Raw genomic sequence first — 27,527 nt, 5'->3', positions numbered from 1 at the left:
GAAAACATGTCGGGCAGTTCTTAAAACAATGTATGCCTAGTAAAAGGCAAGTCTTTGGTTACTTCCCTAACCCAAAGCAGGAAGCACATGTCAGTGTACATTCAGAAAGAACTCTGAATTGACTAGCTTGGTGGTCTGGTGGCTGCTCATTGCATTACTACAGAAGGGATCAAAGTTCAGGACTTCAGCTGCAGCCATTCATTTTAGGCCAGAGGATCTGACAGCACCACCAAGGCAGTGCAATACCCTGAACACACGTAAAGAGGAAAAGGAAAAATGCCCTGCATCACTCAGTGCTAATGCATGTACCCATCCCAAACGATGCACAAAGTGTACGTATGTTCCAGCTGAGATTGACTAAGTCCTTTTCAGATGGAATTGAAAAATCACTCCAATGGGAAGGAAATAGACAAGTAGATAGGAGTTTAAGAGAAACTAAGGAAAGTGTTTAAGGAAAACACTAAATCCTTATTCTACTGATGTTAGCTCTAATTATTTTCTAATCCCTTCTGGATATTGAAGTATTGCAGTAAAACATGTTCACAAGTTCCAACACAAGAGATGCTCTCCCTGCAACAGCCCACTCTGTAAGAAGCCTCCCTCGTCAAGACACAGTAAAGCATGCAGTCAGAGCTGCCATGAGAAAAAGAATCTTTTTGCTTCTCTCAGCCATCATAGTGTATTCTCTCTACCTAACCTCTTGCAGACTTCTGCCTGCCATAAAGCATAAGGAGGATTTTAGATGGAAAGGGAATCTTGAACTATTGAAGTATCTCCAAAGGCCAATCAGCCCTCACTTGCACAATCAATCCTTTAGAGACCTGTGATATACTCCTTTATTCTTGATCCGACTCTTACCACAGAAGATGACATAGTTAAATTATGCAACTTGGGAATGATGCCTTTAAACCTCATATTGACCTGAGGTGGTGGAAGGACCCTTAGGAAAAACACTCATACGGTTCAAAGGAGCACAAAAGACTGACATGCAGTATAGAGAGCCGAAAGTATCATAGCTGCAACATCCAGCACACAGAAGTTCCTCCTAAATAAACCTGGTATTTGGCACTGTGTAGACATGGGAGGTAAAGTCTCCTCCCCTAAACAGATTATAGTACTAAAATTTGTTTATTACAACCTTCGTATTAAGTGAAGAATTTTTCCCACATTCAAAAGTGGATGTTTCTATCTAGTGCAAGAAACAGTCTCAGGAAAAATGTTCAGGCACCTGTGAAAGTAGTATCACACAAAGTTGTTCTTTTTTCAATACAGCAGATTAATTATAGACAGTATAAATAGAGTGGGTCTTGAAGAAGAACATTAGCTGTGCATGGGAGAGTGGCTGTATGCATAGATGTAGCCTGAATAACGATGATTCATGAAGAAACGGTAGAATTCTTTCTCCTTAAATTCTGTTTCTTGCCTTAACTTGTTAAGTAACTACTTTTCAAGCCCTGGCAACTGCAGAAATCTTCTTTGAAGGCCCTGCATTCATAGAGGCGTTGCAATACTGATATACGCTTTTTCTAAAGAAGGTGGGAGAAACTCTAGTCTGTGAACCTTTCCAATGTCAAGCTGCCCACATCTGAAGTTATACACCTACCATACATTATATAAATATTATAGAACATCTTACTGAACTAGCAAATCTCCCACAAATAAAAATGAAATAAGGACAAGTACTGTCAGTAGTTGCCCTTCCAAATCAATAGCCTTTGACTGAACAGTTATTTAAGGCACATGAATGTTTTTAATCAATAGCAGACCTTTCATTAAGCTAAATTAAAGTTGAATATAGCCCCTATTTTGCAATATTTTAGGTACTTTCAAAAGTTATCAGTAGGATCTTAAGTCACCATCATACAATAAATCTACCATCTTTAAAATTCCATTTAAGACAGACCTGTAAACTTACAACCAAACAGAATAACAAAATCCCACTGTTAAAAGCCAGTGAAATTCCCTATCTTTTCTCCTACTTCTCCATTTCTAGTCTCCTTAGAGTAAGAAGCTTCATGATTCCTAAGCACTTCCCAAAGCACTTTGATGCTTTGCTAATTTTTTGAGACAGAGAATTGTTGAAAATATTTGCTGAAGAATGTTCTGAGAATAACTGAAGTCACATCCAAAGAACCCATTAAAAATAGTTTATAACAAAGTCTAACAGTCTGAAGCTTACAACGCAAAACTGGGAGTTGAGTTTACAGAATCTCAGGTGGAACACCTATACCTCTTCAAGAAGTTTCAAATATCCCATTAAAATTAGAAATAAACAGCTTGGCTAAATATCCTCAAAAACACCAATAAAATACAGCCACTTTTCACATTCAGATCATTTGTCTATATATATCCTAGGCTAGTAACCAACATACAGAAAGGACTAACTCTTACTTTGTGGTCAAATGAGTCAGTGAATTACGTCTCTATCAAACAAATCACCGTCCCTACTGGTTTCCTTTTTGGCAATCTCAGACAAGACACCATAGATTTTGCAAGCAGGAACAATTTGTTACCTTGTATTTTAAGACTGTTGGAAGCACACTGCGAATACTCAAATGATCTCATTACTTTGCCACTAACCTTGCAAAATACTGTTTTCATACTTTTGCAGGTAAGCAAGATGACACACATTTTCATTCCAGTCAATCATCATACTAAAGAGCAGCTCCATACATTTTATTTCTGCTGTAATCCTTCCTTGTCCTTTTTATTCACTATAGTCACCAAGTACATTTTGGGGGGTTATTCATGTTTATCTTTATTAAACCATGCTAATAATCAGACTCAGTCATGTTAAAGAAACACAAAAAATTAGCAAGGCTGCAGCATTATTTCTGTAAGTTATGAGCACTCTCATCTGACCTGACCTTATACAAGGGGCAACAGAGCAGACAACCACAGCAATGCATGGTGAAGTTACAGATTAATTTCGTGTAAAAAATTAATTTTGAATCTAATAATTCAAAATTTTATTTTTGGTCTGCTAAACTTTCTTTGTGCTGGCTTGCTTTTTTAAACCCCTCAGAATTCTCCAGTTTCCCCTAAAACTTTAAAACTTTGCCACTTGAAATAAGAGCATTGTACAGCACCAGCCCTTAAACTTGCAGTAGGCAGAGGCTCTGCTACTTAGCAAGAACTATGATTAATGTAAGCTCAAGTCTCATTGACCAAAGCTTGCATTGCCACCCAGGAGAAAACATGGCAGTTCTACACAAAACAAGTATGTAACATGAAGTCTACCAAATTTTCATTTTTTCCAGCTTCTTGAATTTCTAGTTATTTGGTGACACTTTTTAAAATCTTATTCATCTGCATATGCACAGCTGTCCAAGTTTCCCAATGATAAACCTATCAACAAGGACTAGAACAAGTTGTGACCACGATCAGCACCATCTGGATACCACAAAATTAGAATTCTCCTCATGAATCTGACGTAAAATTACCTTGTCACATTTTCACTGATTTTTATCTCCTATTGCTAGTCTGTTCCCTCTCACCTTTGATACAGGCAAACTGTATTCATTGACAGCTTTGCATTCTTTTCTGTGCTTGAAGGATACACTCAGACCTACTCACCACTACCTAAAATCTCCAAGAAAATCTCTCTTGAAGGATGCAGTAGAGTGATTTCTAATACGAATGATTTGCACCAAACCTAATAATCCAAAGTACAATTAGTAGAAAACATCACAGCCTGTACAAGATACATTCCACCCCTCGAGGAAAAGCAACTAACAAGGGATTGGTGACCTTCCAAATAAATTTCTCTAGGTTAGAGACTTTTTTGTAATGAAATAGTCACCAATGAACACTAGAAAAATAAACAAAAGCTACATACCCACATTTCTGAAAGACCCTTTGAGAAGACAAAAGAGACTAAATAGTTAGAAACTAAAACTGCATTCTTTTGGATGAAAAAAATATGGGGCAGCAAACAAATCTGATAGACAAATGCGTCCATATGAAACACTGGAACATTTAATAAGAAAGTACATATGTAAATAATAAAGCTGTACATAGGTTTGAAGTAACAGAAGATTCATCATGCCAAACTATTTATTAGACAGGGTAATAATATATACTGCATTTCTAAACTTTAGAGACAGCATCTCTAAACTTAAGTAAAACATCTGATATGATCTCAGACAATTGTCTCACAGGAAACCAGAGAATGGCAGGCAAAAGCACTAAGAAGAATAATCTGGGGATTAGAGTAGGATGATGAATTAAATATGAGTCAACAATATGTCACCAAAAAGACAAATGCAAGCTTGGGTCATTATTAATATATATGCGCTATTAAAAACATATGAGGTAATTACTGTTCTGCTTGGCACTCGCTGATTCTTGGCAGGAGTACTGCAGAAGCCATAACCCCACATGCAAGATACAAAACATTTTATACTACCAGTGCACAATGACTGCACACATTTGGGTACCATACTTCAACAAAAGAAATTAGAAAAAGCATCATATAAAATCTATCAAAGTTTTGAAAAACAAGTCTTCCACTTACATACACAGCTGCTCCCAAAGTTATGTATTTCTACAATTGGTCTTACTTAGTTTTAATCATAGTGCTTTGTTTAAAGAAAATACAGATTAAGTGATATATCTAGCAATTTATAACTGAAGCAAAGTTCTGGCATACTGAAGGCAATGGGAGTTTTTACTTCAGTTAGGCTATGATCTTACTCATTACTGTTAAGAGAAGTTGAGGAAGGTGAAAGGAAACGGATGGTAAGAGATTCAGAGAACGTTTTCCTTGATTGTTTTTCCATTCACATGTTCAATTTAGAGAAGAGGTTCTAACCCCATTATTTAAAAAAAACACTAACGGGTTTCCAAAGTTACGTGAGAAACCATTTAGAAGGAGTAATCAGCAGATCTATTCCATGAAAAAACTCACAAAGACCAAGACTTTCAATTAATCTGTCCTTATCCAGAAGCAATTTAACAGGAAGGTAACAGTTAAACATTCTGCTCCTTAACAGAACTAGCCAATAAATCAAAGTCCAAATTTATACTGCTGCTGTATTTAAACATAGTCATAAGAATCATTTAACCTTACAGCATAAAACTCAGCTGATAATTTTTTTCTGACTAACACCTAATAAAATTCATTCTTGCAGAATTGTGGAAAAGTTAAGCACAGTCTACCCTTCTTATAAAGTTTCCTGTAACAAGGTTGCATGGTTTACACATATGTTGTATTTCATTATTAAAAAAATTCCTCCGTATAGCACCCTCTTTGTTGTAACACTCAAACATACTTTGCCTCTAGGCCAGTGCTATAATAAAAGTAAAATGAGTTCAAGGCCATTCGCTGAGAAAAAGATAGGTTCAAGGTATTTTCACACTTTTTTGCTTGTAACTTTTTCATGTCAAAGCTGTATTTTCTTTTTTCCTTCCTTTCCTATTGTTTTATTATTTCATTTTATTGGTACAGTATCCATTGAACAACTTCAAATAAATCTGAACTATTCTGGAAGCCAACTTAAGACATTAAGGTTTCAGATTAAAAAATAAATTCCAAAACCTGTGCATTATTAGGAGGATCCAATTCTAAATCATTTATCAACTCATTTGAAGAGGTTATATAAAAACAGGATGAATTCACTGATTATTTAACTATTAAATAATGCAAGTATATTTTGTGGAACCACACAAAATGGTAATATTGCTTTTGAGGTGAAAATAAAAAGCCATTATCTATAAGCAAACACCATTCAAAAATAACTCAGCAACTAAGAAAGCAAGGTTATTTAACTACGCTTTCTCTATGTCACTAAATAAAATTAGTATTCTGTTCAAGAGTAACCCAATAGCTTGTGTGTCCCACTGGTACGCTATCAATACGCTGTTTCTTCAGTTCTTAAGAAGGAGGCAAAATGTTAGTATCATAAATTGAAAAAGGAAACTGGAAGTGTTGAGAGTGTTCATACACCCACCTTAACATACCACTTATGCCCTGGAGAACAATCACAGAACTCAACCCTCACCTGGGAAAGGTCATCCTCCTATTACAGCTTGTGATCATTCACACACTTGCTAAGCACTTCAGCCAGTAGCTCAGGAAACCTGCACTTCATACACCAGTCCTCAAAGCGTAGAATTTCAGTATTCACTCCTTGTACACTGTTGTTTGTTCATATATGAGCTACTATCCTGCCCATCATTTCATCTAATGCACAACTGACCACAGGAAATTTATGTGATAATCTGTAAAGCTACCTAAGCTTCAAGTAACAGTGTTTTTGTTTTTACTTTAAAGCACTTCTCCATTCTTTATATCATTTCAGCAGAAATTTATTGTATACACTTTCCTCAAACATAAGTCACATCTGACTCAAGGCAAACAAGGCAAAGAATGAAATTGTGGCCTGATCTGCACACTTTTTCAAAGCAGTAGTAAGGGCACTTTTCTTTTACTACGTAAGAGCATAATACCATCATTACTTGTAAGCAGGATCCACATCAGTGAATCTCTCTTTTTAAGAACAGTCAGGCACAAGTAGTGTATTGACTCTTACTCAAGATGTAGAAGTTCTTAGGCTAAAGGCTACAAGCTAGCTGAGTTGTAATCTATTTGTCGTGGTTTAATCTCAGTCGGCAACTAAGCACCACGCAGCTGCTCACTCACTCCCCCCCACCCAGTGGGATGGGGGAGAGAATTGGAAGAGCACAAGTGAGAAAAAAAACTCATGGGTTGAGATAAAAACAGTTTAATAATTGAAATAAAATTATAATAATAATAATATGATAATAATAATAATACACAAAGCAAGTGATGCACAGTACAATTGCTCACCACCCGCCGACCGATGCCCAGCCAGTCCCCGAGCAGCAGCCCCCCCAGCCAGCTTTCCCCAGTTTATGTACTGAGCATGACGTCACATGGTATGGAATGTCCCTTTGGCCAGTTTGGGTCAGCTGTCCTGGCTGTGCCCCCTCCCAGCTTCTTGTGCACCTCCAGCCTTCTCAATCGGTAGAGCATGGAAAACTAAAAAGTCCTTGGCTAGTGTAAGCATTACCTAGCAACAACTAAAACATCGTGTGTTATCAACTTTGTTCTCATCCTAAATCCAAAACACTGTACCAGCTACTAGAAAGGAAATTAACTCTATCCCTGCCGAAACCAGGACACCATTCAACAGAAACTGGTAATGTAGGAATAAGAGTGATTTTCCAAGTTAATATCTCTTTCTCAGATTTCTCTAAGGGCAGGACAACACACCATGTCTAAATACCCTCAATGTGAACAAGACAAAGTCAATGCACAGGACAGAGTTTATTTCTATATGTTGCAGGTACAAAATTAAGATACCTGCAGCACCAGTTATCTAAACATCACATTAGGAAAAGGCTATAAAAATTAATTATGAATTTATTTGCCCTGAGTTTTGCCTAATGCCAATTGCCTGCAAATCTTCTACTGTACCAACATGCAAATTCACGTGATTCCTAAGTAAGCAGTTGATAATTATCTCAACTATCTCTGAGTGATTACCCATCATAAGTTTCAGTATTACCACATAAGGATGGTTCACTGCTATTGTTTCATATAATTGAAACCAACATTGGGAAATTGATTAACCAAAATTTCTGCACAGCTAGAACAGATCCAATTCAGCATTTTTTTTAATTAAAAGAACTAGACCTAAGAGATACAAATTCTACCAAAGAGAACACAAACGACATGATTTTGGTGGAACTGTAAACAAAAAATTTAAGGATGGAACAAAACTATGATCAAATTATGTCACTCACAAAATTTAACAATACTGGCTCAAAATCTAATCACTACATACTTAACAAAGAAAAAATCTTCTCACTGTTTTTTGATAAACATTGTTTTAACTTTACTTAAGACTGAACAATATGTAGAATATTGCTTAAGACTTGACTATTTCTAGATTAATAGCAGATTTATGCCTTAAGAACTGAACTGGAGGTACACTGCTGCATAATGAAGAATAAGAAAGAAAAGGAATTTGTAACTAAGACACTATATTCAATTCACTTGCTTCACTCCATTCCATTCTTCTAACAATCTCAAAATATGTAACTCATTTATCAGAAGCTTTCTATCAGCAGTGACTTTCAATCAGCCAGATGAAGTTCCATCATTTAGGGTTTACCAGCCCAGTACAACATTTTAAACTATTTTATTTACTTGTCCTCAAAAATCTTGATACTTCACAGAAGACATATGGGAGATGATATCCAGTATACAAACTGGAGTTCTAAACCAGCACGTCTCATGCTGTGTCTAGTACACACACTGTTGTAAAACCAGCGCAGCTGCCTCTGCACCACATAGCAACCACAGAAGCCTAAGTACATCCTTGCTCACATTAGAGAAACTCAACTCAGATCTTTGATAGACAGAGTAATAAGGAGAGAGCTTCGCTTTTGGTGACCAAAGATTCTAAACAAGCCTAAGATGCTCAATGACCTTCTCACTTCTCTCCCAAATAAAAATATAAACCAGAGTTATGCAAACTATACTCTTGCTATTACAAACTGATCAGGTTCTTTAACATAATCTTACCCAATAACTTGGCACTTAAGTATCTTATAAAGACCCAGAATGACACAGTACAGGTGTGAAAACAGAAAATATCTTCCAAGATATTGTGAGCTATCAGCAAATATCACTTCACATAATGAAAGTTGAATTGTTAATACAGCAACCTCTGATAGCATAATTGCATGATGCCGTAATAGTATAACCTGACCTTATAAAAATTATGTGATGAAATAGGTTATATAAAGCAAAATTTTTGTAGAGTTGAGTCCTCACCATAGGTAAGGGTGCAATATAAATCATAAAAGTGTATGCTTTTTCATCTTCATTTTCTTTAAAAAAATTAAATCAAAAGAGCTTACAGTACAGTCATCTGAAGTTCTTTAAATTTTATACTTGAAGTAAAACATGAAGACTGTACAATCTGTTCATTACTTAAGGGTAATGAACTTACTTTGTGGCTAGGTTAAGAGTTCACTTGGTTGAAATCAGTGTTCAGCACTACTAACTCATGGTTTTTATCATGAATCACCCTTTCTAAAAAGACCCATATGCTAAAATCAGAGCATTGCAGGACAAACTCAACTTACAGCTCTAAGATCATGAGGAAGAGTTCAGATATATGAAAAGCAGATATATGCATTCTACATAACAAAGGCAATGACTTAAAAATTAAGTTCAATTTTTGAAAGTCTGGCTAACAATATAGAATTTTTTAAATATAAAATGATTAGTTTATCTTCCTATGTCACTTCTTGATAGTTTCACATTTTCATTTTAGCACCAGTGTTCACAGACAGCAAGGAACAAAGGTAAAGTTAAAGCAGCAAAGAAATACAAAGTTCTATGTTATAATCCTTCCCTTTGCTACAGATTTTTAAAGTTGTAAGTCACAACTAACTCTGCCTATATTGTGCTTGATTTATATTTTCATCTTTGTAGGGTTTTTTCCATTTACTTTTGTTAAACATTTCCATTAGCTTTGTGTAGGATTCTAGCTAAACATATACGGGATTTCCTTGTTATTTCCTACATCCCTGGCCCATTAACAGTTTTGCTGAAAGAGTCAAGTTCATTTCACCTTTTTGCTAAAGTTCTACAACCAACAGAATACATTTTGTTTTAATCAATAAAACACTTTTAGCTATACAGGTTTTTAGAAAGTGCTTTTGTGTTTTCTATACTTCATTAAGTTTTGCAGTAAATACACATGTAGAATCAGTTCAAGTATAAATGCAGCTTTAAAGATGCAGCAGCTTTAGAGATGCAGCCTACTAACCAATAACTGTAATGAGAGGACCATCTAGCGGTGACAACCACAATTCACACTTTGCTATTTTAAAGACAAATGCACACTGTTAATCTATGCAAGTCGCTGGACAACTCAGTCTTTGGCTTTTTTATACCATAGCTTTAATCATTTCTTTAATTTAGATTTTGACCTTCTATGATGAGACTAAATAAATGGGTTTGTTGATTGTCTTCATCTGTTAATTCTTCCACATGTGAAAGTTGCTCATAGCATCAAATCATCAATCTGAAGACACTAGCAAGAATGAAGCTGCTAGCAACTAGGTTACAAAATAGGTTTGTTTACCTCACAATTCTCTCCTCAGAGAAATCTATAATACCTTTCTTCTTAATACAAGAGATCAAAAATCACCAATGAGAAAAGACAGTTGTACTTGGTATGTTTTACATCTCCATCACATTTCAGCTAAACAGATTTGCAGTTTAACAGACCAAATTACAACATAACAAGGGTCTAAGATTGCCACAAACTAGCAGGGACAGCAGAGCAAAAACTTACATTGGAGGAAGCTGACTGAGAATGCGATACACATCTAGTGGTGTCTGTTTCTGTATTTTGAACATGTCAAACAACTGCAGAGACATTCTTCCCCAGCTACCACAGTAATAGAAGCTGTGAGAAATCATCCTCCCTAATGAAGCTGCAGAGAGTAGGCACAGGGAGGGGTTTATGTAAGCACACACTTAACTACAAACAGCTGAAGGAAGCTTAGTGGAGCTTCATAACCAAAACAAAACATAAAACAGTAGTAGAGCATTTGCTTCTAACAGCTATTCTGCTTAATTTCTGAAAAGCTCTGATAGGACTCTAGGTCAAACAATACTCAAGAGAAAAATTTCAGGCCGTTTCTCCTTAAAGACAGGCATCCTAAAGACGCTAAGCTGCTTTGTAAACTAGAGAACCAGATTCTACTTCAATACAACCAAACTTTAATTTTATAAAAACTGAAAGTTTGGTCTGAACAAATCTCTGCCTCTTCAGCCCCTGTAAGGATCTAAAGGGAACTGCAGGATTTTCAGCAACTCAGAAAGTTAAAGAACTGCTGGATTGAAACAGAGTTCCCTTCTGTACTTTTATGCATACCTTGATGCCTACTTATGGAACTGTTCCCCAATTTTAGTAGCAGTCACCCTGCCTCAGACTTCTGTTCCAGCCTGTTTTATGCATCTCTTGCAACCCTACCTATCCCATCCCACACTGTGGAAGGTTCTTGAGGACAAGAGAGCATGCTTGAGCTCTTTCCCCACAGGGTTCTCTATAAAGCAGGGGGGCAGCAGTCAGGAAGAGGCAAGCCTCAGCCACCTTCTTCGCTGTTCAGCCTTCCTTTTTCCAAGGAAATTGAAGCTTTTTCCAAAAGAATGAGCAGAGGCCACCCCAGAGGCCAAAGGAGATGTAGGATGGGAAATGGAAACTATGTGCTGGCTTTACATCCCAATTTTCAAAATTGACTATGCAACCTTACAGCATCAAGAGACTAACAGAACACTTGTCATCTCAGTTAAGGCCACAGCTATAGTGGCCCACTAGGCAGCACAGACTGCATCTGCACATGGGAAGAAATCACATTAAGAATGATTACAGGAGAAATCTGAATGCCAAGAGGCAATTCTTTTATCTGAGGTAAGAGCAAGCAGTAGCGAACTGATCATTTGCAGCAGTATCCATTAAATTGACAGGCAACCGTTTGGAAGCAGTCCAACAAAAAAGAAACAGAGCATTAACTAGAACCCAGATAACTGTTCGTCCAAGAAAGGACAGAAAACCCTCAAGAATATGTTAGAGGACACCAGTACAAACTAGTGTACACAAACTCAATCCTATTTTTCTTTTGCCAGTGTTAACTAGTTTGGCTGGGTAGAATGAGTTTCTTTACCACTGAAGGTATAGCGTTAAGAGGAAAAGACAAAAGCATAATCTTCAGCAAGAGAAATCTGAGCAAGACTGAGCAACTTCAAAGATCAAGTGCTCTGTGTCAACTCCTGCAGCATTCTTTGCTTCCTCAGATGAAAGATTATGTTCCTGGGGGACTTACATTCACCCTCCTCCCTGACACTCCCACAGCATGCTTTCCCTATACACATGCTTTCCTCGTACACGATTTCCTCCTTCTGTTCAACTGCCATTCTCCTGTGTCTGCTTCAGTAGCTCTGTAAACATGACCTCTGAAGTGCCTCTTTCACCTTCGCATTGTTTCAAGGATGCTTGAGTATAGCAATAAGACACGGATTAGTCACAGCAGTAACAGAAGGCAATAAATACAAAAATCCTCCCTATGTTTTGTTAGTCCACTTCTGGAGTGTGGTGTAGAGGTCAGACTGTTAGCAAAGCAAGCTCACTGCTGCACGCTTACAGCACTACCACCATCATGAATTAACCTTTGCCGAAGGCGAGAGGGACTGTTAGCAGATGCCTGGCAAGAATTCCAGAGAAGCCTGTGAAAGGCAGATAGTAAAAAAAACCCACAACTTACTTATTTACAGACTGGTTGGCTCTCAGTTGCAGCCCAGAACATCTGCCAAAGATACACACAGATAGTATGGCAGGTCAGACCAGGACAGGCATCTGTTTACTAAAATTAACAACGCTTGATAGACCTCCTTTCTGGTTCACTCTGGCTGGTCTTGCAAGATGGAAATAAAACCACAACACTGTCATTCATAAGCCCCAAGGAGAGAACAGGGTATTAAAGATGATACTTAAAAAAATGGAAATAGATGCACTGCAAAAGGCTAGGGGCAAGATTAAAAGCACATCCTTGACAAGAAATCTAATCAGACAGTCCAGGAAAGCCACATAACAAGGACATTCAGTCCAGGAAATCTACAAAAAAAGAACATTCTTTCATTTCCCCAAAAGAACTTTCTCCAGTGTCCATTTTGCCTATTTCTCCGATGCTTCAATATATGCCTTAGCAGCCTGCTAACCAGGTACCTGAACATTCACTATAATTTTCTTAGATTTAGGTCTTAAACAGAAAGCTTCTTCAGCTTATGATATGAACATGTATTATTTATTACATAACACAAATCTCTGCCTTCCTTGTTTATTAATATTTTTGCCACCTCAACACAAGACTTGAGGTTATTCTTTTTCCACAGCAATAAACACACTAATGCAAACTGGAACATGGGGAAGAAGAAAGGAAAAGGAAAGCAGCTTGACATGCTGGGGCAGAAGTGCTATTAGGCAACAAGCAAAGTTTGCAGAACTTACCAGAGTTCCCTCTGCTGTTCTTGCTGCTTTGTCAGGATTGGCCCTCATTTTGACCATTCTAGGTGTTGAAAAGTGTTTGGCTGGCTGAGTAGGTTCTGAGGTAAACACTACCTTCCGTCTCCCTAGCTTGCACAGACATTTTCTTCATTACATCACTTGCATCCCCCACAGCTCATGATAAGGTATATGAGAGACAGGGCTGGCATCAAAATCGAGCTGATGGTCAGACCTCTACTTGGATCTCCATGGTAAACAAACATGCATGTCAAAAATCCAGAGTTTATTCTGCAGAGCTGCATGGTGGTACATGGGTATGTGTTTTATCCTTGAACCACTCCAGACACTCACAACTCTTAGCTTACGATCCCCTCAATACATCCGTTACTGCAATTCCACTATGGTATGTCAGGAAGCATGCTATTCCCACTTAGATTTAGGAAACTCCGTATTGTCTTTCTGCTGTTAACAGGAATATGCCCATGCCCTATTACACTCACCCCTCAAGATACTCATAGCACAGATACCTTCTCACCCACATGAGTTGACTGTTTTTCCCAAGGTGGTTGTGCAAAATTAGTAGGTGAAAATCTCTTCAATCAGTATGAATTTTGGTCAGCTGAATTTAAGCCCAGGAACAGGCTTGAGTTTAGGGTAAAACATTGTAGAATTATGAGACTATGTAGAAGATTATTACAGACACAGAACTGAGGTACTGTCTGCATATATTTGTCATATTGACTCAGAAGACTTTCTGCCTTGGTAAAGTGATACCCCTCTGCCAACAGTTTAGGGACATTACTTGTATAGATGACTACCACCCCCCAATATTGTTGGGCAAATTTTACTTCTGAAGAGAAAGAGCTGTCATGTAGAGCAAACCTAAATGCTTCCAGACTGGAACACAAAAACATTCATAATTGCGTCACAAGTTTGAAAAAGACTGATATCTATTAAACTCATTCAAAACTACAAACACACCATAAATATTATTGTCCACTGTTACGTTTTTCCAATCAAAGTTTAATTTTTTCTTTAAAGTCTGCATTACATATCTTTAAAGACACTTGATATTTTAGGTTCAGAGAATAAAGATGCTAAACATTTTTCTTTGTCCAGGATAAGCAAGTTGCAGAAAAGCAAAACAGAATTAAAGCGTAGAATAAAACAATTATTTTAGATGTTAAAGTATTTTAGAAGGGAAGAGCCAGGGTTTTTGTAATGTTTTTTAAAATCAGTATTACCCTTGTAAATTCATATCCTGTTCAAGATGTGAGGAAACAACTATTCTACATTTAATATTCTTTGCCTCAGTTTAACTTCAGTTAGTTTCTATAAGCATCAGATAAAAGGTACCATCATTTATAGAAAGATGGTTTCCTCTAGATAGCAGCATCATGTTGCCTTTCAAAATTTAAGTTAATCCTCAACTGTTCACAGTTAAACAACTAATAATAAAGAATATGCAACAATGAGCTTACCTTTTACACCACCAAATGGACCGTAAGTCATATTACAAGCAGTTCTCTGAAGATTGTGCTCATACATCAGCTTAATCTGATACTGGTTCCCATGTTCCACATTTCCCAGAGTTCCTACAAAAAACAAAGGGTATATATTTATATCTTTGATCCATGCAATGTGGAAGAAGTAAAGGAGTACCAGTTTAAACAACCTGAGAAACTATAACTTATTGCTAGTGGCTCTGAGATATGAAGGCTCACACTGCTGCTTTCTTAAAAAAAATCACCAAGTTACCAAAATTCCTAAAGGCCAGAACCAGAAATAAGGTCTCATTATACTAAATATGGTATAAAGACTTAGCAAGAGGCTGAGATTTTTATTACTTAAATGTATTTTTCTTGATGTTAGGCATGCCTCTAAGATCGGAAAAAAGTCTGCTCAAAGGGGAATTCTTATGATTCTCTAGTTATTCGGTGAATATACTACATCCAACAGCCAGCCTCAGCTGTAATAGTCTTTGTCTCAAATTAAGCTGTAGCTAGTCATTAGCTATAATTTGACAAAGCTATGCTTAGGGCACATTTATCACTTGCCTTTGCTCTGTCTGAAATTTAATGCAGTGATCAACAATGCAAAGATAAGAGACAAACATACAGTAACAAAAATAATTTTATTATATACATCACATTCTCTTAAAAGGTCTGCATGAACTTTAATTTCCTGACTCCTTCAGGGAAGTAGCAGAATTCAGAAAGTCTTTTTAAAGAAACTGAATTTAAAGCTTCCCTTTTGATAATCAAAAGTCTGTCCTGTACCCCATGAAGAAAACAAAGTTCTTCATCGTGTAAAGTAACACTTAAGGACTAATATTAGCAAGCAAAACAAATCCACAACTTTGAGAAGTCATATTGGCAGGGGAAAAGGTGTTTTGAGTAAATGATATCTAAGCTAAATCCTACCACAGCTTTACGTATAGAAAGATTATTCCAACACCATCTTAAACAACATGCTATGAAAGATCTGTAGCTTATGCTAACCTTTTAGGCAATTTCTCCAACTAAAATCCAATATAGCTTTTAAGCAATTACCCCTAAAGCAGGCCCACATTAGGGAAAGGATTGGAACAGACATGAGGGAAAAAGCCCTGGCCGGATAAGTAACTAGCTAAGTAGCAACACCAGAGGAAAAACAAGTTAGAAAGTAGTCAGTCTGTGTATACTGACTGTAATACAATATACAGGCCATACTTTAGTCAGCCCTGAAAGATGCTTTCATTAGTTGAGGAGAAGCAGCATAGTTATTTTATCATGAATAACAGATATAGCAACATGTATAAAGCAAGTAAAAATCCCACTTTATGAAAGTGTAATTTGCCATAGAAGCATAAAGAAATAATGATCGTTATTTCTCAAAGGAGCTTGTTTGAAAGTACCTATTCAGATGAGAGAAATTACCATTACAGCATAAATGCTTTACAAATTAGTATGAAAAGTCTATTAAAGGATTGTAAAACTTCACTTTTACTATTACTTAAATGCTTAAGCCATGTAAACCAAACAGCAAATTATAACTAGAAAAAAATTCTAGACTGACTTATTGTTGTATGCCGTTAATGCAAACTTTAAAATAAATTGTTTTAATAAAAATTGTACTGGTAGGCTACAATCCTAAGACATAAGCACTATTATAGAGAAGGGAAAGTATGAAAACTGCAATATATCTCAAAGTATCACCCCTCTCAATCAATTTTACAGGTGTCTCCAGGTAAGATAACTACAAGGCAAACAGAATCTGAGAGCGAGCATGTGTTTGTAACCTATCTGCCTACAAGGCTGTGAATAGGCAGCAAGCTGCTCCTACAAGAAAACCATGCTCTTATAATGAAAGGAGCTACAGCTGTCCCTGCACAGAAAAAATGAACAATGTATAGCTGTCTATTGAATTTTGAAGATGGGGGATCAACAGACCTCTTAAATCTGTGCTTTGCTTTAAGCATATATTAGAGAGAATTCAATGCACAAAATAGATATTTTGTGACTTTCCTCTTTACATGCAGAGAGAACACAGCACTTAGAATTTCCAGACAAAGGCAGTAGAAGAAAGAGGATTTAAGAAAAAACATAGTAGTTTCACCTTCTTACCAGTATTAACCTCCTATCTTCTCTTGGGCTACATTACCAATGTTCTGGCTTTCTAAGAAATTATGTGGATTTTTGAGTTCAGAAATAATTATAATTGTTTCATTTTTAAAGAGCTAAGTAATTTGTCATTAAACAACCATTTGTTCATTAGCGTGCTGAACAGTAACACCCACTCCTAAAATTGTAATGAGAACTAGTTGTTCACAAGCACTACCAACCACAGACCATCACACACATCACAGCATCTCAAGCACTCAGCAGATCAGCAAATCTCTGTTAACCATTGGGAAATATTTAGACCTAATTACTAATGTTTCCTCTTCATACATGAGTTTGAGTGAGAGAACATAACTGCAGCTCTTCGGGGATGATGAGCAAACACTGTATATACCAAGTTTAGCATTTAATCTAATCCGAACTTTAGAATACACTTAAAATCACTGGAAAGCTTCTATCTGTAAACTAACCTGAAACAGCATATACACAGAGTTTTCGGCAATGCAACACAGCCAGATGAAGTCCTTCAGTACCACTGTAAAGAAGGTTAAAAAAGTACTGTTTTCAGATAAATTCCAAGTAAAATGCATACAGAATAAAATTCAAGTAACATGTTGCATAAAAACTCAGAAGTACTAATCTTCCTAAATTCATGCTGCAGTATTAGAAGTTAATTTCAAAATCAAAATGAATCCTTTAAGAACATATTTTCACATTTAAATATGAAGAGCAAGTCAACTATTTTCCCAGTTTAGCTTGAAATTCATTTCAAACAAGGTGCTGTTAATTCTTCCAAAAACCAAATGATATGAGGATCATCACTCCAAACAAGTATTATTCAGCAACCGCATACATTACTTTTTTTTTTAAATTCACTTTTGTACCAGCTGCATGGAACCTAAACTAATTAAACTATAAGGCAGAAGTCATAAACTTAGAATCCTATATTCACGTTCTTCTTCCCCCAAACCTAACTAGTATTTCCTGCAGAGAAAGTTCTTGTGCTGTCACTACAGAAAATGTTTTAGATCATTTCACAGGGTAAGGCATTAGAATTCCTGCACAGTGTCACTCCATGAGTACTTGAATAAAAGAAGAACAGTCTCCAACTGATGTAGGCCTTTCAACTTGTGGCCTTTGGTCTCACAGCACAAGTCTTTCCCATGGTTAGTATAGGTTTTTCTCTCATTTTTAAAATAAAGTTCATGCTGCAGTATTAGAAGTTAATTTCAAAATTAAAATTAATTCTTTAAGAACGTATATTTAATTGGCTGTAAGAGAATCTACTTAGGAGAACTTTATTTTTAAAATGAGTTCTTAAAGGATTCATTTCTTTCTGCAGGAAATACTACTTAGGTTTGGGGGAAGAAGAATATGAATATAGGATTCTAAGTTTATGACTTCTGCCTTATAGTTTAATTAGTTTAGGTTCCATGCAGCTGGTATAAAAGTGAATTTTAAAAAAAGTAATGTGTGCGGTTGCTGAATAATACTTGTTTGGAGTGATGATCCTCATATCCATTTGTTTTTTTCTCTCATTTTTAAAATAAAGTTCTCCTAAGTAGATTCTCTTACAGCCAATTAAATATAAGGCCTTTTCCTTAGAGTCATAGTATCTCTCCTCTACCTGGCCACTTATTTCCACTAAATTAATTGGAATTAAAGATCTTCAATCCTCTATCAAACCCAAAACAACTGGCCAATATTACATCTTAGATCATAACAAGTTACTCAAGTTTTCTTAGCACCTAAAAAAACTTTCAATATAAGGTTTTTCCTGTTCTACATACTTTTAGAAAATCGTACAAGTATCTGAAAGATTATCCTCCACATATACATTAAGTAAAAATTCTCTCATATCAAGATGATTCAAGAAGCAGATCAAACGCATACTACAGTATTCATAGATGTGCTTAATAGTTGTCCATCTGGAAATTGAAACCTCACTCCCCAAAACAAAGAAAGAAAATCACATCTAAGCCTTAAATAAACAGCAACATAGCCTATTGTTGACTTACGAAACAAATTTTCCCACTTCCACCTGCAATATTGGTTCTCGTAACTGCACTTCCAAGAGCAAGTCTTCAGGTTGTACTCCATCTCCAGGTTTCACAGCATGTGGATTAAAGATTCGGAGATATCCCATATAACTGCCCACAATAATTTTATCTACAAAAAAGAAAATAACCAAAGGAGACTACAGAATACAATAGCGCATGTGGAATTCAATTTGCTGCAGAAGTGCTTCAAAGAATATCCTAAAAAGGTAGAAAATTTACATTATTCAATTAACGTTGATTATGCTCCGTCTTCTAGGTTAAGATTAGCAATTAGCTTTTTTGCAAATCCATAAAAACCTGTCAGCAAACGGTTCAATATGGCAGTTGTCATGGTTGCTGGCACTGACCATTGTTACTACTCCATCATTTTAGACTGATGTTCACACTTCTTAAAAAGTCCCGTTCTGGTTTTGAAGAGTACTTCAAGCTTTCAGCTTCTACATCTTGGATTTGTGCATACACATATCACACCAGCAGAAGTGTGAAATTTTAAAATTGGGACTGATGACGTTTATCCAAATGCAAACTAAAGCCAGATAATTACTACATCAGGTCAACAAAGCTAGGCTTTGAGATCACCTGCTCTTAAGACAGATCCATTATCTCAAAGAGGAATACAATAGTTACATCAGAGTTATTTTGGAATCAATATTTTAAGTAAGTAGTCATTTGGTTGTTAGTGAATAATAAAAAATAATTAATTAAAAAACCCCAAAGAGGTGTCTCCCATGATAACAAACAACAACCCAAGTTGGTTGCCAGTACTTATTTCCTCTAGATATAGGTCATCATATCAATGCAGATCAAAATCAAAACCAATAATACTTGTCCACAAGTCAGGAGAACATAAAAATACTCCTAAACCAAGTTCACCAGGCTGTAAAGGCTTGGCATAGTTCCACAGGACCCCACATCAAAAGCTCGGAACAGCTGCTTGCTTCCTCTCTTTTTCAGCCACAAAAAACTTGCACACCCAAGTCCCTCATTCAGAGAATACTGACTGCCTTCCCCACTCTCAGCTTTTCCTCAGTTCAGTAACAAGTATTCCATCAGCTGTAAACTAAATCCATTTTAGTTATTAATTCCTTAAAAATACTTAAACTTAACTAAGGACGTTTTGACCTGTGGTTAGGCAATTACAACCAGCTGATTCACTTTTGGTCCTGAACTCTGGAAGAAGAAGAGCCTAGTCTAAAAACAAAGAAAAAATATAATGTTGAGAAAGTAAATAATACAGCAGACTGCTACTCCCACAACACTGTTTAAGTCCTGCTTTTATATCAATCACACTTTTTTCCACTAGGAAAAGACTATTCAGAACTCTGGCAGAATTTTGGGGTTTTTGATCATGGGTCGGTCTACACGACACCAGGCCTGCTAGCGACAGATGGGGTACACCTGTCTCAAAGTGGGAAAAGGATCTTTGTGCAGGAGTTAGCAGGGCTCATTGAAAAAGCTTTAAACTAGATTTGAAGGGGGAAAGGGATAAAACCAGGCTCACTAGAGATAAGCCTGGGGGCAGCACACGAATGTTTCAGGGACAGTGTGCTAGCAAGGTCCTTCGATCTGCCGTCTCAGTGGAGGCAGGGGATGGAGATCCACGTGACAGCAAAGACTCAAGGGTTATTAATGTTTTAGAAACCACGGAAGCGCCTGAGACCAGTCACATAGGAATTAGGACTTCTCCCCAAAAAAAGGTGGCGGGATCAATAGCCCAACTGAAGTGCATCTACACCAACGCACGCAGCATGGGCAACAAACAGGAGGAGCTGAAAGCCGTTGTGCAGCTGGAAAACTGCGATATAGTTGCAATCACGGAAACGTGGTGGGATGACTCACGCAACTGGAGTGCTGCAATGGATGGCTATAAACTCTTCAGAAGGGAAAGGCAAGGAAGGAGAGGTGCTGGGGTAGCCCTATATGTTAAGGGAAAGTTTTGATTGTCTAGAGCTTAATGATGGTGATGAAAGGGTTGAGTGTTTATGGGTAAGAATCAGGGGGAAGGCCAACAAGGCAGATATCATGGTGGGAGTCTGTTACAGACCACCCAACCAGGATGAAGAGGCAGATGAAACATTCTATAAGCAGCTGGGAGAAGTCTCACAATCGCTAGCCCTTGTTCTCATGTGGGACTTCAATTTACCAGATATTTGCTGTAAATACAATACAGCAGAAAGGAAACAGTCTAGGAGATTCCTAGAGTGTGTGGAAGATAACTTCCTGACACAGCTGGTGAGTGAGCCAACTAGGGAAGGCGCCCCGCTGGACCTGTTGTTTGTGAACAGAGAAAGACTCGTGGGTGATGTGATGGTTGGAGGCCATCTTGGGCATAGCGATCATGAAATGATAGTGGTTTTGATTCTTGGAGAAGTAAGGAGGGGGGGTCAGCAGAACTACCTTGGACTTCCAGAGGGCAGACTTTGGCCTGTTTAGGGGCCTGGTTGACAGAGTCCCTTGGGAGGCAGTCCTGAAGGGCAAAGGAGTCCAGGAAGGCTGGACATTCTTCAAGAAGGAAATCTTAAAGGTGCAGGAACAGGTCCCCACGTGCCAAAAGATGAGCCAGCGGGAAAGAAGACTGGAGGAAAAGGCTTTGGTGGAACTCAGGAAAAAAAAGAGAGTTTATGACCTGTGGAAGAAGGGGCAGGCAACTCAGGACTACAAAGATGTCATGAGGTTATGCAGGGAGAAAATTAGAAGGGACAAAGCCCAACTAGAACTTAATCTGGCTACTGCCATAAAAGACAATAAAAAATGTTTCTATAAACATTAGCAACAAAAGGAGGGCTAAGGAGAATCTCCATCCTTTATTGGATGTGGGAAGAAACATAGTGATAAAGGATGAGGAAAAGGCTGAGGTACTTAATGCCTTCTTTGCCTCGGTCTTTAATAGTAAGACCAGTTGTTCTCGGGGTACCCAGCCCCCTGAGCTGGAAGACAGGGAGCAGAATGAAGCCCCCATAATCCAAGGGGAAATGGTTAGCAACCTGCTACACCACTTAGACATACACAAGTCTATGGGACCAGATGGGATCCACCCAAGGCTACTGAGGGAGCTGGCGGAAGTGCTCACCAAGTGTAACGGAAATACCTTTAAACTGTTGTAATCCATGATTTGAGCTGCACGTTATGGGAATTACTCTAGCAGGAACCACCTGAACCAATGGAGGACAAGCCTTACAAGAAGCAGTGCAAGTGCAGCAGTGACCCAACCTGAGCTGGCTTTGATGCCCAGTAACTCCACGCAACACACCACCTCTCCCGTCCTGAGTGACCACCATAACAGATGGAGCCCAAAGCCATGGACTAAATGAACTCAGTGGACGTTTTACAGACATTTCACAGAGGTGGTCCATAAACTAAGGGAATGATATCTGTGTATTATATCAAAGGATGGGAAGGGGGTGGGTAATGAGGATGTACTGGATAGCGTGGGACCTGAGCATGACATAAATGGTATGGAATAAGGGGTGGAGAATGTGCTGGTTTTGGCTGGGATAGAGTTAATTTTCTTCATAGTAGCTGGTATGGGGCTGTGTTTTGGATTTGTGCTGGAAACAGCGTTGATAATACAGGGATGTTTTCATTACTGCTGAGCAGTGCTTACACAGAGTCAAGGCCTTTTCTGCTTCTCACACCACCCCACCAGCGAGTAGGCTGGGGGTGCACAAGAAGTTTGGAGGAGACACAGCCGGGACAGCTGACCCCAACTGAGCAAAGGGATATTCCATACCATATAACGTCATGCTCAGCATATAAAGCTGGGGGAAGAAGAAGGAAGGGGGGCATGTTCGGAGTGATGACGTTTGTCTTCCCAAGTAACCATTATGCGTGATGGAGCCCTGCTTTCCTGGAGATGGCAGAACACCTGCCTGCCAATGGGAAATGGTGAATGAATTCCTTGTTTTGCTTTGCTTGCGTGCACGGCTTTTGCTTTACCTATTAAACTGTCTTTATCTCCACCCATGAGTTTTCTCACTTTTACCCTTCCGATTCTCTCCTCCATCCCAGCAGGGGGGAGTGAGTGAGCAGCTGTGTGGGGCTTAGTTGCTGGCTGGGGTTAAACCACAACACCAAGCCACTTTCTATCATTTATCAGCAGTCCTGGCTAACCAGGGAGGTCCCAGTTGACTGGAGGTTAGCAAACGTGATGCCCATCTACAAGAAGGGCCGGAAGGAGAATCCGGGAAACTACAGGCCCATCAGTCTGACCTCAGTGCCAGGGAAGGTTACGGAGCAGATCATCTTCAGCACCATCACATGGCACATATAGGACAACCAGGCGATCAGGCCCAGTCAGCATGGGTTCATGAAAGGCAGGTCCTGCTTGACTAACCTGATCTCCTTCTATGACCAGGTGACCTGCTTAGTGGATGAGGGAAAGGCTGTGGATGTTGTTTACCTGGACTTTAGTAAAGCCTTTGACACCATTTCCCACAGCATTCTCCTGGAGAAATTAGCTGCTCATGGCTCGGACAGGCATACCCTTTGCTGGGTAAAAAAGTGGCTGGATGGCCAGGCCCAAGAGTTGTGGTGAATGGAGTTCAATCCAGTTTGTGGCCGATCACAAGTGGTGTTCCCCAGGGCTCAGTACTGGGGCCAGTTCTGTTCAATATCTTTATCAGTGGTCTGGATGAGGGGATCAAGTACACCCTCAGTAAGTCTGCAGACGACACCAAGTTGGGCGGGAGTGTTGATCTGCTTGAGGGTAGGAAGGCTCTGCAGAGGGATCTGGACAAGCTGGATCGATGGGCCAAGGCCAACTGTATGAGGTTCAACAAGGCTAAGTGCCAGATCCTGCACTTGGGTCACAACAACCCCACGCAACGCTACAGGCTTAGGGAAGACCGGCTGGAAAGCTGTCTGGCAGAAAAAGACCTGGGGGTGTTGGTCGACAGCCAGCTGAATGAGCCGGCAGCGTGCCCAGGTGGCCAAGGCGGCCAATGGCATCCTGGCTTGTATCAGAAAGAGTGTGCCCAGCAGGACCAGGGAAGTGATCATAGAATAGAATCATTACTATCATAAAGGTTGGAAAAGACCTCTAAGATCGAGTCCAACCATCGACCCAACACCACCATGCCCACTAAACCATGTCCCTAAGCACCACATCTACACGTCTTTTAAATACTGCCAGGGATGGGGACTCAACCACTTCCCTGGGCAGCCTGGTCCAATGTTTCACCACTCTTTCAGTAAAGAAATTTTTCCCAATATCCAATCTAAACCTCCCCTGGCGCAACATGAGGCCATTTCCTCTGGTCCTATCACTAGTTACTTGGGAGAAGAGACCAACACCCACCTCGCTACAACCTCCTTTCAGGTAGTTGTAGAGAGCGATGAGGTCTCCCCTCAGCCTCCTTTTCTCCAGGCTAAACAACCCCAGTTCCCTCAGCCGCTCCTCGTAAGACTTGTTCTCCAGACCCTTCACCAGCCTCGTTGCCCTTCTCTGCACACGCTCCAGCACCTCAACGTCCTTCTTGTAGTGAGGGGCCCAAAACTGAACACAGTATTTGAGGCGCGGCCTCACCAGTGCCGAGTACGGGGGCACCATCACTTCCCTACTCCTGCTGGCCACACTGTTTCTGATACAGGATGCCATTGGCCTTCTTGGCCACCTGGGCACACTGCCAGCTCATGTTCAGCCGGCTGTCAACCAGCACCCCCAGGTCCTTTTCCGACAGGCAGCTTTCCAGCCACTCTTCCCCAAGCTTGTAGCGTTGCATGGGGTTGCTGTGGCCAAAGTGCAGGACCCAGCACTTGGCCTTGTTGAATCTCATACAGTTGGCCTGGGCCCATCGATCCAGCCTGGCCAGGTCCCTCTGCAGAGCCTTCCTACCCTCGAGCAGATCAACACTCCCACCCAACTTGGTGTCGTCTGCAAACTTACTGAGGGTGCACTCAATCCCCTCATCCAGATCATCGATAAAGATATTGAACAAGACCGGCCCCAAAACTGAGCCCTGGGGAACACCGCTCGTGACCGGCCACCAACTGGATGTAACTCCATTCACCACAACTCTCTGGGCCCGGCCGTCCAGCCAGTTTTTGACCCAGCGCAGAGTACACCTGTCTAAGCCGTGAGCAGCCAGCTTCTCTAGGAGAATGCTGTGGGAGACAGTGTCAAAGGCCTTACTGAAGTCCAGGTAGACCACATCCACAGCCTTTCCCTCATCCACTAGGCGGGTCACCTGGTCATAGAAGGAGATCAGGTTGGTCAAGCAGGACCTGCCTTTCATGAATCCGTGCTGGCTAGGCCGGATCCCCTGGTTGTCCCGCACATGCCTTGTGAGCGCCCTCAAGATGAACCGCTCCATAGTCTTCCCCGGCACCGAGGTCAGGCTGACAGGCCTGTAGTTCCCCGGATCCTCCTTCCGGCCCTTCTTGTAGATGGGCGTCACATTGGCAAGCCTCCAGTCGTCCGGGACCTCCCCCGTTAACCAGGACTGCTGATAAATGATGGAGAGTGGCTTGGTGAGCACCTCCACCAGCTCCCTCAGCACTCTCGGGTGTATCCCATCCAGCCCCATAGACTTGTGAGCATCCAGGTGGCGTAGCAGGTCGTTAACTGCTTCCTCTTGGATTACGGGGGGGTTCATCCTGCTCGCCGTCCCTGTCTTCCAGCTCAGGGGGCTGAATACCCTGAAGATAACTGGTCTGCCTGTTAAAGACCGAGGCAAAGAAGGCATTAAGTACCTCAGCCTTTTCCTCATCCTCGGTGACAATGTTCCCCCCTGTATTCAATAAAGGATGAAGATTCTCCTTGGCTCTCTTTTTGTCATTAATGTATTTGTAAAAATGTTTTTTGTTGTCTCTAACAGCGGCCAGATTGCGTTCTAGCTGGGCTTTTGCTTTTCATCCCCTTGTAACTCAGCACTGCTGAGGCCACACCTCAAATACTGTGTTCAGTTTTGGGCCCCTCACTACAAGAAGGACGTTGAGGTGCTGGAGCGTGTCCAGAGAAGGGCAACGAGGCTGGTGAGGGGTCTGGAGAACAAGTCTTACGAGGAGCGGCTGAGGGAGCTGGGGTTGTTTAGCCTGGAGAAGAGGAGGCTGAGGGGAGACCTCATCACTCTCTACAACTACCTGACAGGAGGTTGTAGCGAGGTGGGTGTTGGTCTCTTCTCCCAAGTAACTAGCGATAGGACCAGAGGAAATGGCCTCAAGTTGCGCCAGGGGAGGTTTAGATTGGACGTGAGGAAAAATTTCTTTACTGAAAGAGTGGTGAAACATTGGAACAGGCTGCCCAGGGAAGTGGTTGCATCACCATCCCTGGAGGTATTTAAAAGACGTGTAGATGAGGCGCTTAGGGACATGGTTTAGTAGTGGATTTGGCAGTGTTATGTTTACAGTCGGACTCAGTGATCTTAAAGGTCTTTTCCAACCTAAACGATTCTATGAATTTCTACTAAAAAGGTTGTACACCAAACCAGTAACAGCTCAACTTTGTTTAAATCCTCCTGAGAAGGGACAATCTAATAAAAAGTAATTTTAAACAAGTATGGCAAGTGAAATCAAACTCAAGTACCTCTGAGCAAAAACAGAGCTTCAAGATGAGCATGAGTGTATCGGAGAAAGATTCCAAATATTTATTAAAAAACATACATCTCTCCTTGACAGCAAAGATCATTCCACATTATTAATGACTACATAGAAAAGCAGGGTTTACTCAGAGTCACTTATTTCAATGGCCCTTTATTTTCCAGGCAGAAAAGGTTGGTTGTTTTTCTAAATTCTTAGCTTACGAGCTCTCACCTTCCTTTTTTTCCCTTAAGTTTTTTCAATGGCTTACAATGTGTGTTTGCTCCCATGACTAACTGAAAGTGTTCTATTTTAAAGATATCTACCATTGAGGGAATAAGACATGAGAGAAACTACTACTGAACACAAGCAAGAATTAAGATGTTTAGAAACCTACAAATATACAAAGACAAACGGCATTGAATGTGTCATCTTAAGCCCACAAGGACACATTAAAGATAGCAGACTTTAAACTAACTAGGCAACTAGCCTGGCTAGCAAAATTTCAGTATGCATTGGTCAAAGCAAACTTGCAGCTGTGTAGCTTAGAAGTCAGCAACCACATAATTCTAATTTACCTTGTCCACTGCCACTATTATCAACATCAGCAACACACAGACAGCCTTGGTCAAATTCTTCCTTTTCTCCTAGTATGGTGGACCACCAGTCTCTAGCTTTAAACAACGACATTCTTCTTTACTGAAAAGGAAAGAAACCATTATTAAAGTACATACTAATATACATACAATTGTTTATACAAACAACTTCTTTGTTAGCAACAACTTTCATTAAGTGTATTCCATCTTAGCTTCACATTACTCTAGTGTGAGCTGAATAAATGTTAATTTCAGGCATCTTGGGTTGCTGGTTACATAGCTCAGAAAACAACCTTAGGAAACTTCTTGTGATCAGTTTACAAATTAGTTGTGATAGACACTACTAGTTATATGAAGAAAAAGCAAAAATAGAACAGCTTTTTTTAAAATGTTAAAAGCCTTCTGTAAAAAGCATTAAGAAAGTAATATAAGTTTTCAAAGTCACAGAACTGAGGTTTTCTCTCTTACCAAGGAGTATCAGGAAAAAAGATTCTGATGCAAGTATTCTGCAAGAGAACTTATTTTTAGAAAAGTAAATGAAGACATAAACAGACAACATCAAAACCTCCGAGTAATCGCCTTGAAGATGCCCTAGTGACATGACTAAAGAACTCGGTCAGATAGGGCACAAATCAGCTTTTCTGCTCCCTACCTGCTGTTATTTTAAGGAAGGGAGGGAAGACCGAGGAGACTAATCCTTTT

At 39.5% G+C, this 27,527-nt stretch overlaps 1 protein-coding gene across 4 annotated transcripts in view; it reads right to left on the bottom strand.

Moving 5' to 3' along the window:
- BBS9 (Bardet-Biedl syndrome 9) overlaps window positions 1-27,527 on the bottom strand; it is a 328,501-nt gene that overhangs the window by 300,367 nt on the left and 607 nt on the right. For 3 of the 4 annotated variants that reach the window (XM_076330846.1, XM_076330849.1, XM_076330848.1), the window contains exons 2-5: window positions 26,808-26,928; window positions 18,673-18,823; window positions 17,125-17,189; window positions 14,534-14,647 (exon numbers count right to left, since the gene is read on the bottom strand). In XM_076330846.1, coding sequence (XP_076186961.1) covers window positions 14,534-14,647; window positions 17,125-17,189; window positions 18,673-18,823; window positions 26,808-26,919 — 442 coding nt within the window. In that variant the 5' untranslated portion in view covers window positions 26,920-26,928. Of the gene's footprint in view, window positions 1-14,533; window positions 14,648-17,124; window positions 17,190-18,672; window positions 18,824-26,807; window positions 26,929-27,293; window positions 27,332-27,527 lie in introns of all 4 variants that reach the window. The other variant, XM_076330847.1, reaches the window with a different exon arrangement.

Source organism: Aptenodytes patagonicus, chromosome 2 (genome assembly GCF_965638725.1).
Source record: "Aptenodytes patagonicus chromosome 2, bAptPat1.pri.cur, whole genome shotgun sequence".
NCBI classification, from domain to species: Eukaryota; Metazoa; Chordata; class Aves; order Sphenisciformes; family Spheniscidae; genus Aptenodytes; species Aptenodytes patagonicus.
This window is presented reverse-complemented; position numbering and strand designations above follow the sequence as displayed.